The 14,256-nt window shown below is 34.8% G+C and overlaps 1 protein-coding gene across 23 annotated transcripts in view; it reads left to right on the plus strand.

Annotated features, from left to right (window-relative positions):
- Positions 1-14,256, plus strand: part of EPB41 (erythrocyte membrane protein band 4.1) — a 159,614-nt gene that overhangs the window by 132,175 nt on the left and 13,183 nt on the right. For 13 of the 23 annotated variants that reach the window (XM_023529240.1, XM_011357771.2, XM_023529242.1 and 10 more), the window contains one exon: positions 13,494-13,943. The exons of 9 other annotated variants lie outside the window; for them this stretch is intronic. In XM_023529240.1, the coding sequence (XP_023385008.1) occupies positions 13,494-13,943 (450 nt within the window). The remainder of the gene's footprint in view (positions 1-13,493; positions 13,944-14,256) is intronic. One more of the 23 variants, XM_023529228.1, reaches the window with a different exon arrangement.

The raw sequence follows: 14,256 nt of genomic DNA on the forward strand, positions 1-14,256 counted from the left end.
ACCCATTGACTTGTCCTCTCAAAAAGAACATTTTCAAATTCCTGGAAATTTCAGCTTCATCATAGATAACAGAGGCACTTGGGATATTATTTTTTAGATTAAAGAATGGGGGTGGGATAGTTTTGTAGCTTTGGGAACCTCCTATAGCCCAGAATCTGTTGACAAGATAGTATCATTATTATATTTTGAAGAAGCATACCACCAGAGCCTGCATTCTAAGTTTGCTTGCCATCTCTGACAGTCTGATTAACCTTTACATACTTCAGCACCCCCAAGTGATTTGATTTATACCAGTGTGATATGATAAAATTATGGAAACATTCCAACATTCTGACTATGATTTAGACCCCCACTAGAAAAAAATATTAAAAATTTGAAATGTCGTTAATCCATCTCTTTTAGTTTGTACCTGTCTCCTCAAAACTGTGAGATTCTCAAAGGTGAGAGGCCTTGTTTTATTCAGCTCTGTTTGCTAGTCTGTCACCTCTATATCTCAGATATATAATAATAATTACTAAATTGAATTAAATGATTAGACAGATGATAATGGATAAACTCTTAACTTTTCACTTATAATCTCTTATATCGGGACACAAATGTATGCCAGAGTAATCCCCATATGCCCAGTCAGTATATGCGGGTAGCCCAAAAAGCCATATATGACCCAGCAGCCACTCTTTCTCGTTACCTGTAGTATGGTCCCTGGTTTATTCAAAGAATCTATGTATCCATCTATGATAGGTGTCAAACACTCTTGTAATTTGGTTCAGTTAAAAGCTCTTATCCATTTACCACAGGTAATAACTGTTTTCACTATAAAATGGATTATTGAGACTGGGGTGCTTGTCTGTATATATAAATTCATCTTGGGGTGTGGTATCATAAAGAGAACCAGTTATTTGACAATTTATGTTTACCTAAGTTCCATTGCAGAAGCAGTTTGATATGGGTTTTACATGACATAAAAACACTAAATGTATCAAACTCTTGTGATATCAAGAGTTTTATATATCAAATAGGTCAGAGGTTGGCAAACTTTTTCTGTAAAGGCCCAGATAATAAGTATTTTAGGCTTTGCGGGTCATATAGTCTCTGTCATAGTTATTCAGCTTTGCCATTGTATAGTGAAACCAGCATAGACAATAAGTAAACAAATGAACATAAATGTATTCCAAACAAACTTTACTTGTGGACACTGAAATTTGAATTTTACATAATTTTTATGTGCCACTAAATGTTATTCTGTTTTTTTCCAACCATGTAAAATTATAAAACTATTCTTAGCTCACAGCCGTACAAAAACAAGAAGGCTGGTTTTGGCCTGCTGGTTGTCATTTGCTGACCCTTGATATAGGTCCAGAGAACCAGAGAACTGATTAATTGCATTTTCTGCCTTTGTACTGTTTTTGAAGAGCTATAGTTGCAATCTTACCATCTTCATTCAATGTTGAAGTATTTTTTTTTATCTTGTTTATGATTAGAAATGGAAAACAAAGGACAGGCAATTGTTTCCATTTACTGGCAGTCAGGGAACACCTGAACTGTAATCTAGAATATCTGTAACCACCACAGCACCTCCGCCTTTCTCAGTTTTTCAAACTGTTCCACGTTAATTGTGTTTTTAACATAATCATTGATGAATCCGGCTAACTCCTTTGTTTTGTTTTGTTTTGTTTTTTAAGGGTCTACCTCTAATTCTCAAATTCACTTTCTCTTTAACCAAGTTTTAGAGCTATCTAACAAACATGGTAAAGAAAGTGAAATGACTTTCACTCTGAGCTTAGTGTTTTAAGCAGTTGTATAAATGTAAATTTGGATATCTAAAGAAAACATTTTAGAAGGGTTCTTCTTTCAAAATAAAGAGATTTCTCTGAGAGGAATTCTCCAATTTAGGGCCTAATTGGGCAGTATTTACCAATAAGTCAGACTAAAATTAAGTTATGTTCTTTCGTAAGTGTCTTTGCTCCCTAGTTGACATGGTTGTGTTCTGAAGGATTCTTCTGTCTGTAATCAGCTTTGGGAGGTGCTTTCTAATCAATCTCTAAGCCTATGTTCCTTTCAGTTCCCTGGTCCAGGATTTTTTAGCTATGATACTTGGTTGAATAAATTGTTTATCTGTTTAGCAGGTCAGCAGGATATTTAAGCCTAAAGAAATCTGCTAAGAACTTCACTTTTGGAACAGATTCTTCGATATTTTTCTTTATTTGCTCTGTTAATATGTAAATTTACCATGAATAAATCTTATTGCAAATCTGTTTCTGGTTAATACTAGTCAACCAGAAATAGGAGCCAATAGTGCTATACATAGACAGACCCACTACAAATTAAAAAGAAAAAGAAAAGAAAAACATCTGCTTCAGTGGATGATCAAGATATACTGTCAGCCAGTCTTTCTAAAAAAGTTCTCCTGTTTTTCCATATTTTTACTCTTCTCTATGGCCCAGTAATTGTCTTTTGCTCAGTCCTAAAACAGAGAAAACCTATTGGCATGTGTTCAGTTCTCAGAATATTAATATTTTAAATCAGCTTGGAACTTATTTGACTTATTTATACCAAGTTTTAAAAATAACTTTTTTTCTAATCAACTTAATCAGTCACTCTAACAATGTAATTGTCACATCTGTTAGAAGCATTTTTAATATGCTAAATTTGTCTTTTGATTGTTTTTTGTAAGCACTCTACAAATTAGTAGTTATTAACCATCCAATACTGCCACTCTGATCATACTGAAGAGTGAAGAATGGAGTGGGTGTGGATTTGTGGGTGTAAGGAGAGCTTGCTCATATAATGTGGAATTAATCAAAGTATTCTACTTGATCTCTTACCTCACTTGGGTAAACTTATCTTACTCTCATAATTCTAGATTCTATTGTACTATCCAGGTGATTACTTAAAACCAACACTCTACATTTTGAAGTGGTCTGTTTATGAGCTCAAAGTATATACCTGTGGCCATGTCTAAGTAATATAAAAATTGTGTAGTGTTTCTCCAAAGCCACATTCCTTTTAGGAATTTGTTGAAAATGTTAACATGGGAAGCCATTTTCATTATTATAGAATTTTTCAGGAGGAGAAGCCATAGCTAGTTATAATAGTTTTAAAACTATTATAAAACTAATAATAGTTTTGTTGTATTTAATTCTGTGGAATCACGATGCTATATTCTAGATATCAAATCAGGGCATAATATTTTTCTTAAATGCTTATTATGGCTTTAATCATTTTTGGAATTGGGACTTCTGAGAAATCCTGCCAAATATATTTAATTGTGTTCTATACTAAATGATCAGAGTTTTTTGTACTGGTTATAGCCCTTCCTCTCTGTCTTCATCTCTCCACCTCAACCCTTCTTAGTATAATGAAATAAAATTGACCAACCAAAGGCTTCTGGTCTCCTAGATATGTTTAGTATAACCTTTAATATTTGCTCAATCACTTTGACTTCTATAGCTTTATTCAAGTCTGAGAACACTCATTTGATCTGTGGAGTCCTTACTGGTGAGTGCAGTATTAAGGCAAAATTTTCTATTACTTAATAGTTAAAATTTTGCATCAGGCACTGATTTTGAAGCTGTTCGCTTTTACATTCACATATTCTGGGGATAATCTAATAACAGCACTATTTAAGAAATTATAAATTTAAGAAATTATAATTGTCACTGGCAAATTTCATTTGCTGGATTTTGTTAAAGGCTACATTATGAAGTGACTTTCCTATAATAAGCAATTTTACTAACTGTGATTTAATTAAGGCCAACATCTTCCTAAATAAGTTCCTTTATCCAGATGTAATCTTTATATGCCATAGAATAGCAATGGACCATGAAAATGATTCAAGTTTCATGGAGAAGAAGCTCTTGAGCTCTATAAGGATGTATTTCTAGCTAGAGACCAATAGCATACAAACTTTATTTAAAAAAAAAAAAGTAGAGGAGGGTATAGCCAAGAGAGAAAGCTTAGAATGAAGAGAAATGTATTGCATGATAAAGAGCATCACACTAGAGAGGAAAGACAGAATTTTTAAACCATCTTCTGCTGGCCGCATGATTACTCTGTTGTTAGTTTATCCCCATTTTGAGTATTTGTGATTCTAATGTCCTTTTAAACCACCAGTTGGCCTAAGTTTTCCACCAAAAGTGTACTAAAACTATTATTTATGAGGCTTTTGGGGGCAGGGGGCCAAGGGATGTTTTTCTTTTTGGTAATTTTTGTTCTTCATTTCTTTCCTTTTTTGGCTGAAGAATTGGCTACTGCTGCTTGACTTGTCATCTTTATGTGCTGTTTACACGTGGATTTTACAAAAGAAGCCATTACCACATCTGATTTATCTTTTATTGCAAGTGCCCATTCAAAAGCATTTGTTTTAACTTAAATTAAAAAAAATCACCAGGTTAATGTCCCTAGTGATTATCATACAAGAAAAGGAAACACTGATACTATTAAGTTTTCAAAATAGGAACAAGATTACAAATATGACCTAAGTTTTGTTTTTTAGAGCTTTCTTCCAAGGCATTTATAGCCATTCTTTGCTGCGACATAAACTTGCCTTATTTTGTTAAAGAGAAGGATGTAGAAGAAACAAAGCACTCGCAATTAACTGATCTTATCAGGATTGGATTGTACATTTTTTTTAGTTTGCATGTTGCAGACCATTTGGGGGTATTATTTAAATACATTGTTAATAATTTAAGTGACTGTAATATTTATTGTTTACTTTAGTTAAGAACCAGAAGCTGGACTCTTCTGCTGGGTATCTTCCTTCTGTGCTTAGCAAGATAACCTCGATTCCTGCTGGTTTTGTGGGCATTTGCAGTGCAGAGCATTTCTTACTGGGTTTGCAGAACAAGGGTAATGTGCTCTGTGGGTGTGTGTGTGTGTCTGTGCACACCCCTACTCCCCAACCCCACTGCCACCTTCTGCTCACTTTTTCTTATCAAAACTTATTTTTTTTATTTAAAATAATTTTTTTAGTTATACATATTTTATTAAGAAATCTAATGAATCCCCAAACCCCGTTTTTCTGTGGTACAGAGACACTGATAAAAATATATTTAACTTTCTCTGAGGTATTTGCATTTCATCAGGCCAGAGTCATTGCAAAGATGATGATGACATTGTGGAGCTGATCATATCATTAAGCAGTATTTACAAGGCGAGTCCTAACTCTGTTTACTTGATGGAATAGCAAAATAGAATGAAGAGAATATGAAAATCAGTTGTAGTTTAATAGATATGGTACATTTAGGGTTCCGTTGTGTAAAGTGACGACAGAGGTAGTATGCTCAATCTCTGACTCTCTTTTATGCAAAATTTAGTAATTTCAGGAAGCAAAATCTGTGAGTAGTAACATGAAAATATGCTCTGGACTTAGAAACAGCAGTAAGTCTATTAAGCTTTAAAATGGTTGTAAATTTTGTGACAAATCGGAAATTTTCTTCCTGTTTTCTTTAACAGGCAGTATATATTGCAAAACTATTAAAAACTGCCTACCATAGTGTTCTTCCTGAGGATCTTGGTTCAGGAATGTTTATTAAATATCTCCATAGTGTACCTATTTTAATTCTTCTATCAAATTTCTTTCTTCAAAATTCTGCCTGGTGATGTTCTCTAAAATAAAATGAGAACCTGGCCAAGAAAGCCGAAAGGAAGTCCAGCTTTAGTTAATCCATAGGTTTGGCCCACGTTGGGTATTCAAGAAACACTTACTTCCACATAGGGACTAGATGTTTTTATTGCCCTGATTCATGTTTCTTTGCAAAAAAAAAATAATATTTTAAGAAATATAGTACAAGAGCAAGTAATATTTAGTATTTGCCTAGTACTTCACTTTAACACTCCACACGACCCTTACAATGGCTATATCAGGTTGACAGTGATGTTCTTGCTTTAAATGATAAAATTGAGTCTCAGAGAGATTCAGAGACCTGCCCCAAAGCGAGTAGCTCTTAAATGAGAGAAGTGAAGCTAGAATCTAGGTCTTCGATGTTTCAGTCCATTGACATTCTATTATGCCACAGCTATCTCCTAAGTCACTTAGTCCCCAAATGAAAATGTGAAAGTTACAGAGAGTGATTATTAAAGAGAAGTTTGAAATTTCTGAGGCACTAATTTTTAATAAAACTGGGTATTAAAAATGGCTCTCAGATCCTGAAGCTACTAATGAATTGACTTATTATGCTGGACTCTCTTTATCTTGCTTTAAATCCCCCAGACTGAGTCATGCAGAGTGCCCCAGAACCTGAAGTAGGATCTCTTTCAGTCAGTAGGTACTAGAAGATGGACATGAGAAATGAGGGCTTGCCTGTTGAGACAAGAGGTCTCAGGTCTTTTGTTTGGCCTTGGAGATAATCTGGTTCCTGGTATTAAAATCATTCAATAAAAAGATTTGCATTTTTTAGAAGAAAATAGTCATTTCCTTTCATACTTATTGGAGACCATTTAGATAGATCAGCAGTTTAAATTCTGTTAATTAAATCAACTTTCAAGCACAAGGTCAGAAGAAAATTAGATTGGTATCCAAAAGCAAACAAACCAAAAACACCATCATCAAACTAAATGACATTTTGTAACTCTGATAATTAATTATTCATTCATCATCAAAGAAAGTATTTTTGGTATTCTGTGCTTGAGCCCCTAAGTATATTTATGTAAATGTGAAGCTCTTATTTTGGAATAGAGCATTTGAGAACCTTAAGGGTGGTGTTGGCAAAGTGAGGTAGGCCGGGGTATTTGTGCAGTTTAGTGAAAGAATTTGTATTTTGGTCTGATTGGACTATGAAAATTCTTTTTGCAATCATATTTGTGCTTCCTACTTCTCAATCTATTCAATTTTATTTTTAAAAAGGTCACCTTAGCATGTTAATTCTAAGGATAGAGCTTTGAGAACATTGAATAGAATATGTTGGGTTTTTTTTTTTTGAAAACTAAAAATTAAACAAATTGAATCCAAGGCTCTCATAAGAACTTAGCTTTATAATTGGCATGACTGTTTTCTTCTTTCAAAATTTTTCTGTCACCTGTCTAATTTTGCTTGTGGTGGGCTCAATAACATTGCTGACTGGTTTATTTCAGTGCTTAGTGTAACATTATAATACTTGAGAATGCACAAAAATAACAAGACACTGTAATTAAGCATAGAGACCAGCTCTGATAAAAGGTTGCCTTCTCCCCAAGGTTCCACCATTGCCACAACCACCACATGGCACTGAGTTTATTATGTAAACATATTTAACTGCCATCTGTACATATCATTGTCAATAGCTTCATTCAACTAAATTTAAGTACCTTGGAGATTAGATAACCTCTTTCATTTAGTAGTGGTTTCTATGCTGAGATGGCAATTACAGAACTGTTTATTGAATTTGGTCAATTATTTTGAAGTCTTATACTTGATTTTAATAAAACAAAATCTTTCAGCCTGAGGTGCAGGGCACTCAGCCAAAAAGAAATATACATTATTCTGATGTGATGTATGATATTGTTGATCTATAATATACATTTCTAATCTAGAATTATTATTCAGATCAAGTTTTGGGATACTTGGGTCTTTAATATTTTATATTCCCAGTTGCTATCATGACTTTGTCAAGACTGATATTTTCTTTGAGTGTCTTTACTGGTTTAGAGGGAGATATCTAACAAAAAAATTTACTAAGGAATTAAATCACGATATTTTTATTCACATTCCTAAGAATATCCCTGCCATCTCTAAATTAGAAAACATTATACAAAACCTAATCAAGCTACACCTTAAATTTTAGCTGTTTCTTTTCTACCCAAATATATTGTCCATCATCTTTGACTTTGACTTTCAAAATTCACTTGCTAAATTATTAAAGTCTTATATTTGCCTTAAAAAAGATTTTTTCTTATTTTATAAATTTATTTAATTAGTTTCAAGTAAACGGTACATTGGTTAGACATCTATATAGTTCATACAACGATCCCCCAATTGCTCCCTCTCTCCCCTTATATTCTTTACCAGTTACTGACATTTGTTACCATTCTTTTAAGAAACTAAAAAGTAAACTAAAAGAAACTAAACTTTTAAGATTTATTTTTGTTTCTAAAATCTTGGAAGACATGAAGGATTTATCAGCACTTCCTTCATAAATTGTTTACCAGACTCTTCAGGTTTTACAGATCATTTCATTATGAAACCAGATAAAAATGCTTGCATAAAATATAACTTAATAACATTTTTGATTTAAAAAGTAATGCATATTTATTTTAGAAAGGTTAGGAAGTACAGAAAAACACAAAGAAATCAAATTATTTACAATCGTACCACTAGTGATATTTTAGTGTACCTTAAGGTCTTTTTCATTTGTATAATTATACACACTGGAAATAAAATTTTAAATGAATAAGAAATAAAACGTAGCATATTATCAAGAGGAGAGTTTAGTCTTTGAAGTTAGCATTTTTACATTCTTTCCTCATTCCAACATCTGAAAATACTTTCCTGAAATCACATGACAAGGATGGTAGTGATACTGCTGTTGTTCACTTGGTCCTTATCTGCTTCCCTAGGATTTTAATATATTCTAGAATATATGGAAAGATAAAAAGGAGACAATGGCAGCTTATTGTATTCCTTTTAACAGAGAAAGGATTTGTTTTTGTATTGTTACCCAAAGGTAAAATTGTTCTTCACTAAGCAGGGAACAAATGAGCAAATGTTTATGGGGAAAGTTTCTATATAGGCTCTCTGGGGGGAAGTGGGGGGGAATACACACACGCACACACACCCCAGCTCTTATATAGCAAATTTTAGAAAGATTTTCAGAATTTATTTTCATCGTAATGCTAATAGGATAAGTAGTTTAGTAAGCATAATTGTGCTTCTTTCAGTAGTCTCTTCGAATACACATATCTTTTCCTTCAAAAATAACCTGAAAAGTACTCTGGATTGCATTTAATGTAATGGCAGCAAAATACCTATAAAATACTCATATTCTCCTCTTAATGATATCTGGAATCTTTAAGTCAAGGGAGAGGTAATTTATAGTTCACCAAGGCACATATGTACACAGAGTTTGATAATCCTGAGACATAATCACCATAATCCCTTTGAATAAATAGTTTTCAAAAGAAAGCCTTTAGGAAAAATCCCTTGTTTCTCCTCTCAAGAGAAAATACTGAATTATAATATGTAGCAGGAACCATTGACTCTTTAAGCAAAATTGAGAATTTTTAATCAAATAGTGTTCCTGCTCAGTTAAATATTTGCCTAACATTCTTTCTTCTCATATTCTTAAAACCAACTAGATAGCTTTGTAGGACTTTATACAGTCACCTCGTCTTTCTATTGTAGCATCTTTCTTCTTACAGACCCCCTATCAGCCTGGATAAGCAACATCTGAATTAACACCTTTGAATCACATTAAGTCTCAATTTTGTCTGTCATGGTGGATGGTTCATACTCAGTCATATATTTATTCGTATCCTTGAGAAGTTCTCTTTAAAGTTTCCAGGCCATTTTGGTACATGCAGTTTTTCAGAGTCTTACATAATTCATCGGTCCTTGCTGATGGTCACAGCCAAAAGCACAACATTGTCAGTTAAAATTTCTCACTGATATCATGTGCCAAATTTGGGGTGTCTTATGTCATAAAGATTATGTATCTTCTTTTTGCCTCAATCTTTTCTGGCTTTTGCAGCCTTCTCCTTATATTTAAAAGTATAGTATTGGCCACTAAAATCAGACCCTGCTAAGAGGACTTTGGACAATCTTTGTACTTCTCAAAAGTATAGTCAGGTTTGGAGGACACGTCCTTTGGTCCAACTTGAAATACTTTCTGTTGCCATGGGAAGAAATGGGCTTTAGAATCAGAGACTGACTTGAGTTTAAATCCTTTCTCCATCACTTACTAGTTCTGTTATTTAACCTCTTGGTTTGTTCAGCTATAAAATAGGGATAGTGACTGCCTAAAAGTGAGGTTGTGAAAAATTAAATGAAAAAACATGTTAAAGTGACTAGCACAGCACCTGGCACATGGTGAACATGTAATAATGTTAGTTTTCCTCTTATTTTCCTAATAACAGGAAATAAAATACTGGACTAGACAATGAGTCTGGTCAAGTGGGCCACTTTTTATGTTCTTTCTAAACATGCCTTTTCAGTTTTTGAGTGGCACAAGGCAAAGCAGTTCTCAAGTCACCTAGTACACTTTCAGCAAGTTTTTACTGAACATCTATTATGTGCCAAAAAACAGTGCAAGAGAGTACATAGTAACACAGCTAAGTAACATGGTAAATGCTTATCCCCGAAGGAGCTCACAGTCTAATGGAAGAGACAGAGACTAAACCAATGACAGACAGAGTGCAATGGGAACAAAAGAGGAATGGTATCTAAACATACTTTAAGCAGCCAGGGGGAAACTTCCGGAAGAACTAAAACAAGCTGAGCATGGACTTCCAGGCGGAAGGAATAATATTGACAATATTTAGGCAGGGAGACAAAAGAAAGCATGCTCTGATCTAGGAACTGCAGATATTTTTGAATTAATGGAGAGAAAGATTGGTGTGGAGGTATAGCAAGGTGAAGCTGGAGAGAGAAGTAGAAGTTATATTTTAAAGTATTTTCTATGTCTTACTAAAGGGTCCAGACTTTAACTAGAAAGCAATGAAGAACCATTAAAGCATTTTAAGCTGAAAAATGGAATTTTCAATGTTTCACATTAGAAATAAAACACTGTAGCAGCAAAATAGAGATGTATTCAAGGTTTGAGAGGAAAAAGAAGGTAGGAAAGAAAGAAAAACTAGGGCATTAGTAGTAAGATAGGTGGGGCATTTTAAGAGTGAATGAAGATAGTAAATGTGGAGATAGAAATAAGCAGATACGGAGATATAAAGTACAGCATAGAGAATATAGTCAGTAATGTTGTAATAACTATGTATGGTGTCAGATGAAGACTTATCGGGGGGATCACTTGTAAATTATATAAATGTGCAATCACTATGCTATATACCTGAAACTAATGAAAAATAATATTGAATGTCAACTGTATTTAAAAATAAAAAAAGAAAAGCAGATAGATAAGGGAGATATTAAAGTGGAATAAATATAACTTGATGATATAATCTATGGGTGGTAGCGGATGAGCGTAAGGAAGGCGTTGAAGATGATTCTCAGGATTCTGGCATGGAAGACTGGATGGTGCCATTTACCAATGTAATAGAAATGATGGAGGAGGTTGGGGTGGCAGGTCCAGGCAGCAGCAGAAATGGGTTTAGTGTTGGTCATATTAGTGTTCCATATGCCTGAGAGAATGTCCAGTAAGTCATTGCCTGCCTTATCCAAGAGGTCTGGACAACAGAGCCAACTGGAGAGGTTGATTTGACCATATGTGAGAATGCTATAAATGGTAATCATTTAACCCAACTGTTATCAATTTTCCTTTTATTTCCAATTACTAACACAGATGATCAGTAAATATTTGAATGGATATTGCTGTGGCTACAGCTTTTACCTTTAGTCTCCTCTGTACCTGCTTTAAAAAAAAATGATTGATTGATCTCATTTTACTCAGCAGTAGGCAACTTTGGGCCAGGTGGTGGTTTCTTGATGACAGACCACCACTTATCTCTTGAGTAGACTGGTACAAAATTGGCTTTTACTGGATTGATTATCTTTGGTATTTTTCTGGTTTACTAATCAGGCTTCTCGGTTGTGAAAAAATACATGTGGAGAAACCGTCAAATTCCTCTCCTTGTGAATGGGTTTGGATATGCCATTGACAGTGCTATATCTAGCATACAGCAATGTGAGAAAGCCTGTTTGTTTATTACCAGCTGATCTATTTTTGGATAGCTCGATTACAGCTTGTCTAACTCAAAAGAAATGATAAGTACCCAAGGAAGTACAGTGTATTAATAATATTACAACAAATTCATTCTAGTGGCCCCCAAGCCCTAGTATATTATACTCACATAATGTTGATTAAATTAAGTAAGTCTATATGGTACATTAGAATTTACAAAGTGCTTTTATATATGCTATTGTATTTGACCTTCAGAACCCTATGAGTCAAACCAAGTTATTATTCTCACTTTAAGTAGGAGAAAATTCATATACCCTTTGCATGAATATTTTACATATTTCTGATACATCTGCAAACAGAGACAGTTTCTGTCATCATTTCTCAATTCCATTTTTCATATCCTAAGTAATATTCATAATCAGTCAATGAAAGACCTGCCTAATCTAAATTCAACATGTACCGCTTTGTGATGCTGCTGACAATGTCAAGATGGCTTAAAAGAGAAGTTGGCCTGAAGTTCTTGAGTACACCGCATCTTTTCTTGCCTCAATAGAGCACCGGTTTATATTCATCACAATGCAGGCTGGTTTACAAGCTAAGGAGCAGCAGTGATTTTTTAAAATATCGTACATGTAACATGATTTAAGGACTTAAATGTGTAAGCTGGTCCAAGCATATATCATTTACTCCAGGAACACCTTTTTAAGAGTCCCTTTCCGTTATTAAGTTCCTATGTGGTAGGTAACATGGTAAATTGACCTCACCAAAATTTCAGGCGTAGGTGGCGTATTTACAGCCTTCTGGTGAGCGCTTGTAGATGTTACTTTTCATGACATTTGGCTTCTGTTAGAGTGTTCATTTTTCAGATGGCTCATATCCTTTCCCTACCTATGCAAATTCCTTGTCTTTTTCCACCTATAGCACCTTTCTTTAAACTTTAGAAATACGTCCAACTACTGTCATGTTATCTTCTCATCCATGTTCTCTTGGAAGTGCTTATTTTAGATCTGTTTTTACTGTGATGTGAGGCATTTAGCCCAGGAGGGACTCTGTATTTTCAGGATTTATTTTCCTTCGGGGCTGGAGATGTTGTATCATTCATCTGCAAAGAAATACATCTCAGCTGCTGGGTCACTTTTATTGCTTACAAAGAGATTTTCACTATTTTTGATATTATATTTAATTTCATGGCAATAATTGGATTAACTCTGTGCTGGATGTACTCAACTTCTATATCCCTGCCAACCAAAATCTGGATTTTAGCTTCTCCATGATGGCTAGTATTATGATACATATGGCTTGTAGATATGAGACATATGGCTTTCAACCTGATCAGGCTCAAGAACATGTTTTGACTGAGTCATAAATTATGTTGTGCCCTGTGTATAGTATAAGTTGGGTATTTAGGAACCCAACTTAATAACTCCTTTAAGTATGAAGAGTATGTATTATACAGGGAAGTCCATAGTAATACAAAGTGCTTGATACTAGGTGAGGAACATCGAAATTACTTCCCAGGTTAACAAAGTTCTAGAAATAGGACCAAAACAAGGTTGGAACTGCTTAAGCTGCTGATGTTTAGTGAACAATCGTTCTTCTTTTTGACTGTTTGTATATTAGTATTAATATTTTCGAGGCCTCTTAAAAATCATTGTTAATTCTCAAAGTTCACTATATTCCCCACTTATTCCTAATCTTCTTACTTTTGTATGTGTTATTCATTTGTAGAATACAAATGGCATTCGCACAGAGGAGATGGCTGCCGTGACAAAGGGGCCATCTGCCAAACCTGACTCTGAATGGGAGGGCCCCAAGCATTCAATAATTCCTAGTAAGAGTCAAATGACCACCCCGTCGGAGTCTCCGCAAAGCTTTGACTTTGGCTCCCTCTCCATAAGCAGCAAGGAGACAGAAGAGAAGGAGCAGGGAGCAGCTGGCTATCTTGATATTAAGGAAATGCCAAGAGGCCCAAGTGAGGAATGTATAGGAGTGGAGGAACAGGCCAGTGTCTTAAAGTTCTCAGTATCACCAGCTTCCTCTCAGCTGCAACTTGGTGAAAAAAAGGCAGAGAGTAGTGAAGAACATATTACACCAGGAGAGCCACTTGGAAAGCAAAATGGATCATTTCTTGACTCTCCTGTGGGTAACCAGTTCCCCACCCTCATTCGAAGTTTCCAGGTAGTAACGGATTCAGTGATGCAGGTCTAATGATTCACTTTGGGAGAGGGCCAGAATCTGTTCTGTGGAGGAGGAGGAGGAGGAGGAGGTGATGGTAATGGTGGTGGCGGTGGTAGTGGTGGTGGCGATGGTGGTGATGAGGGTAGTATCCTCTCTGCTTTTTTTTTCAAAATCGCACAATAAAATTGAAGCCCTTGATTATTTTAAAGAAATTTATGCAGAGTAATTAACTCTATGGCTTAGAAATGCTTTCTCCCCTGATGGCTTAACAAGACTCTTGGGGGGTAAACTCCAGCTGTTTATGAAGCTGGTG

The sequence above is a fragment of the Pteropus vampyrus genome, unplaced genomic scaffold, assembly GCF_000151845.1.
Source record: "Pteropus vampyrus isolate Shadow unplaced genomic scaffold, Pvam_2.0 Scaffold36, whole genome shotgun sequence".
Taxonomy (NCBI): Eukaryota; Metazoa; Chordata; class Mammalia; order Chiroptera; family Pteropodidae; genus Pteropus; species Pteropus vampyrus.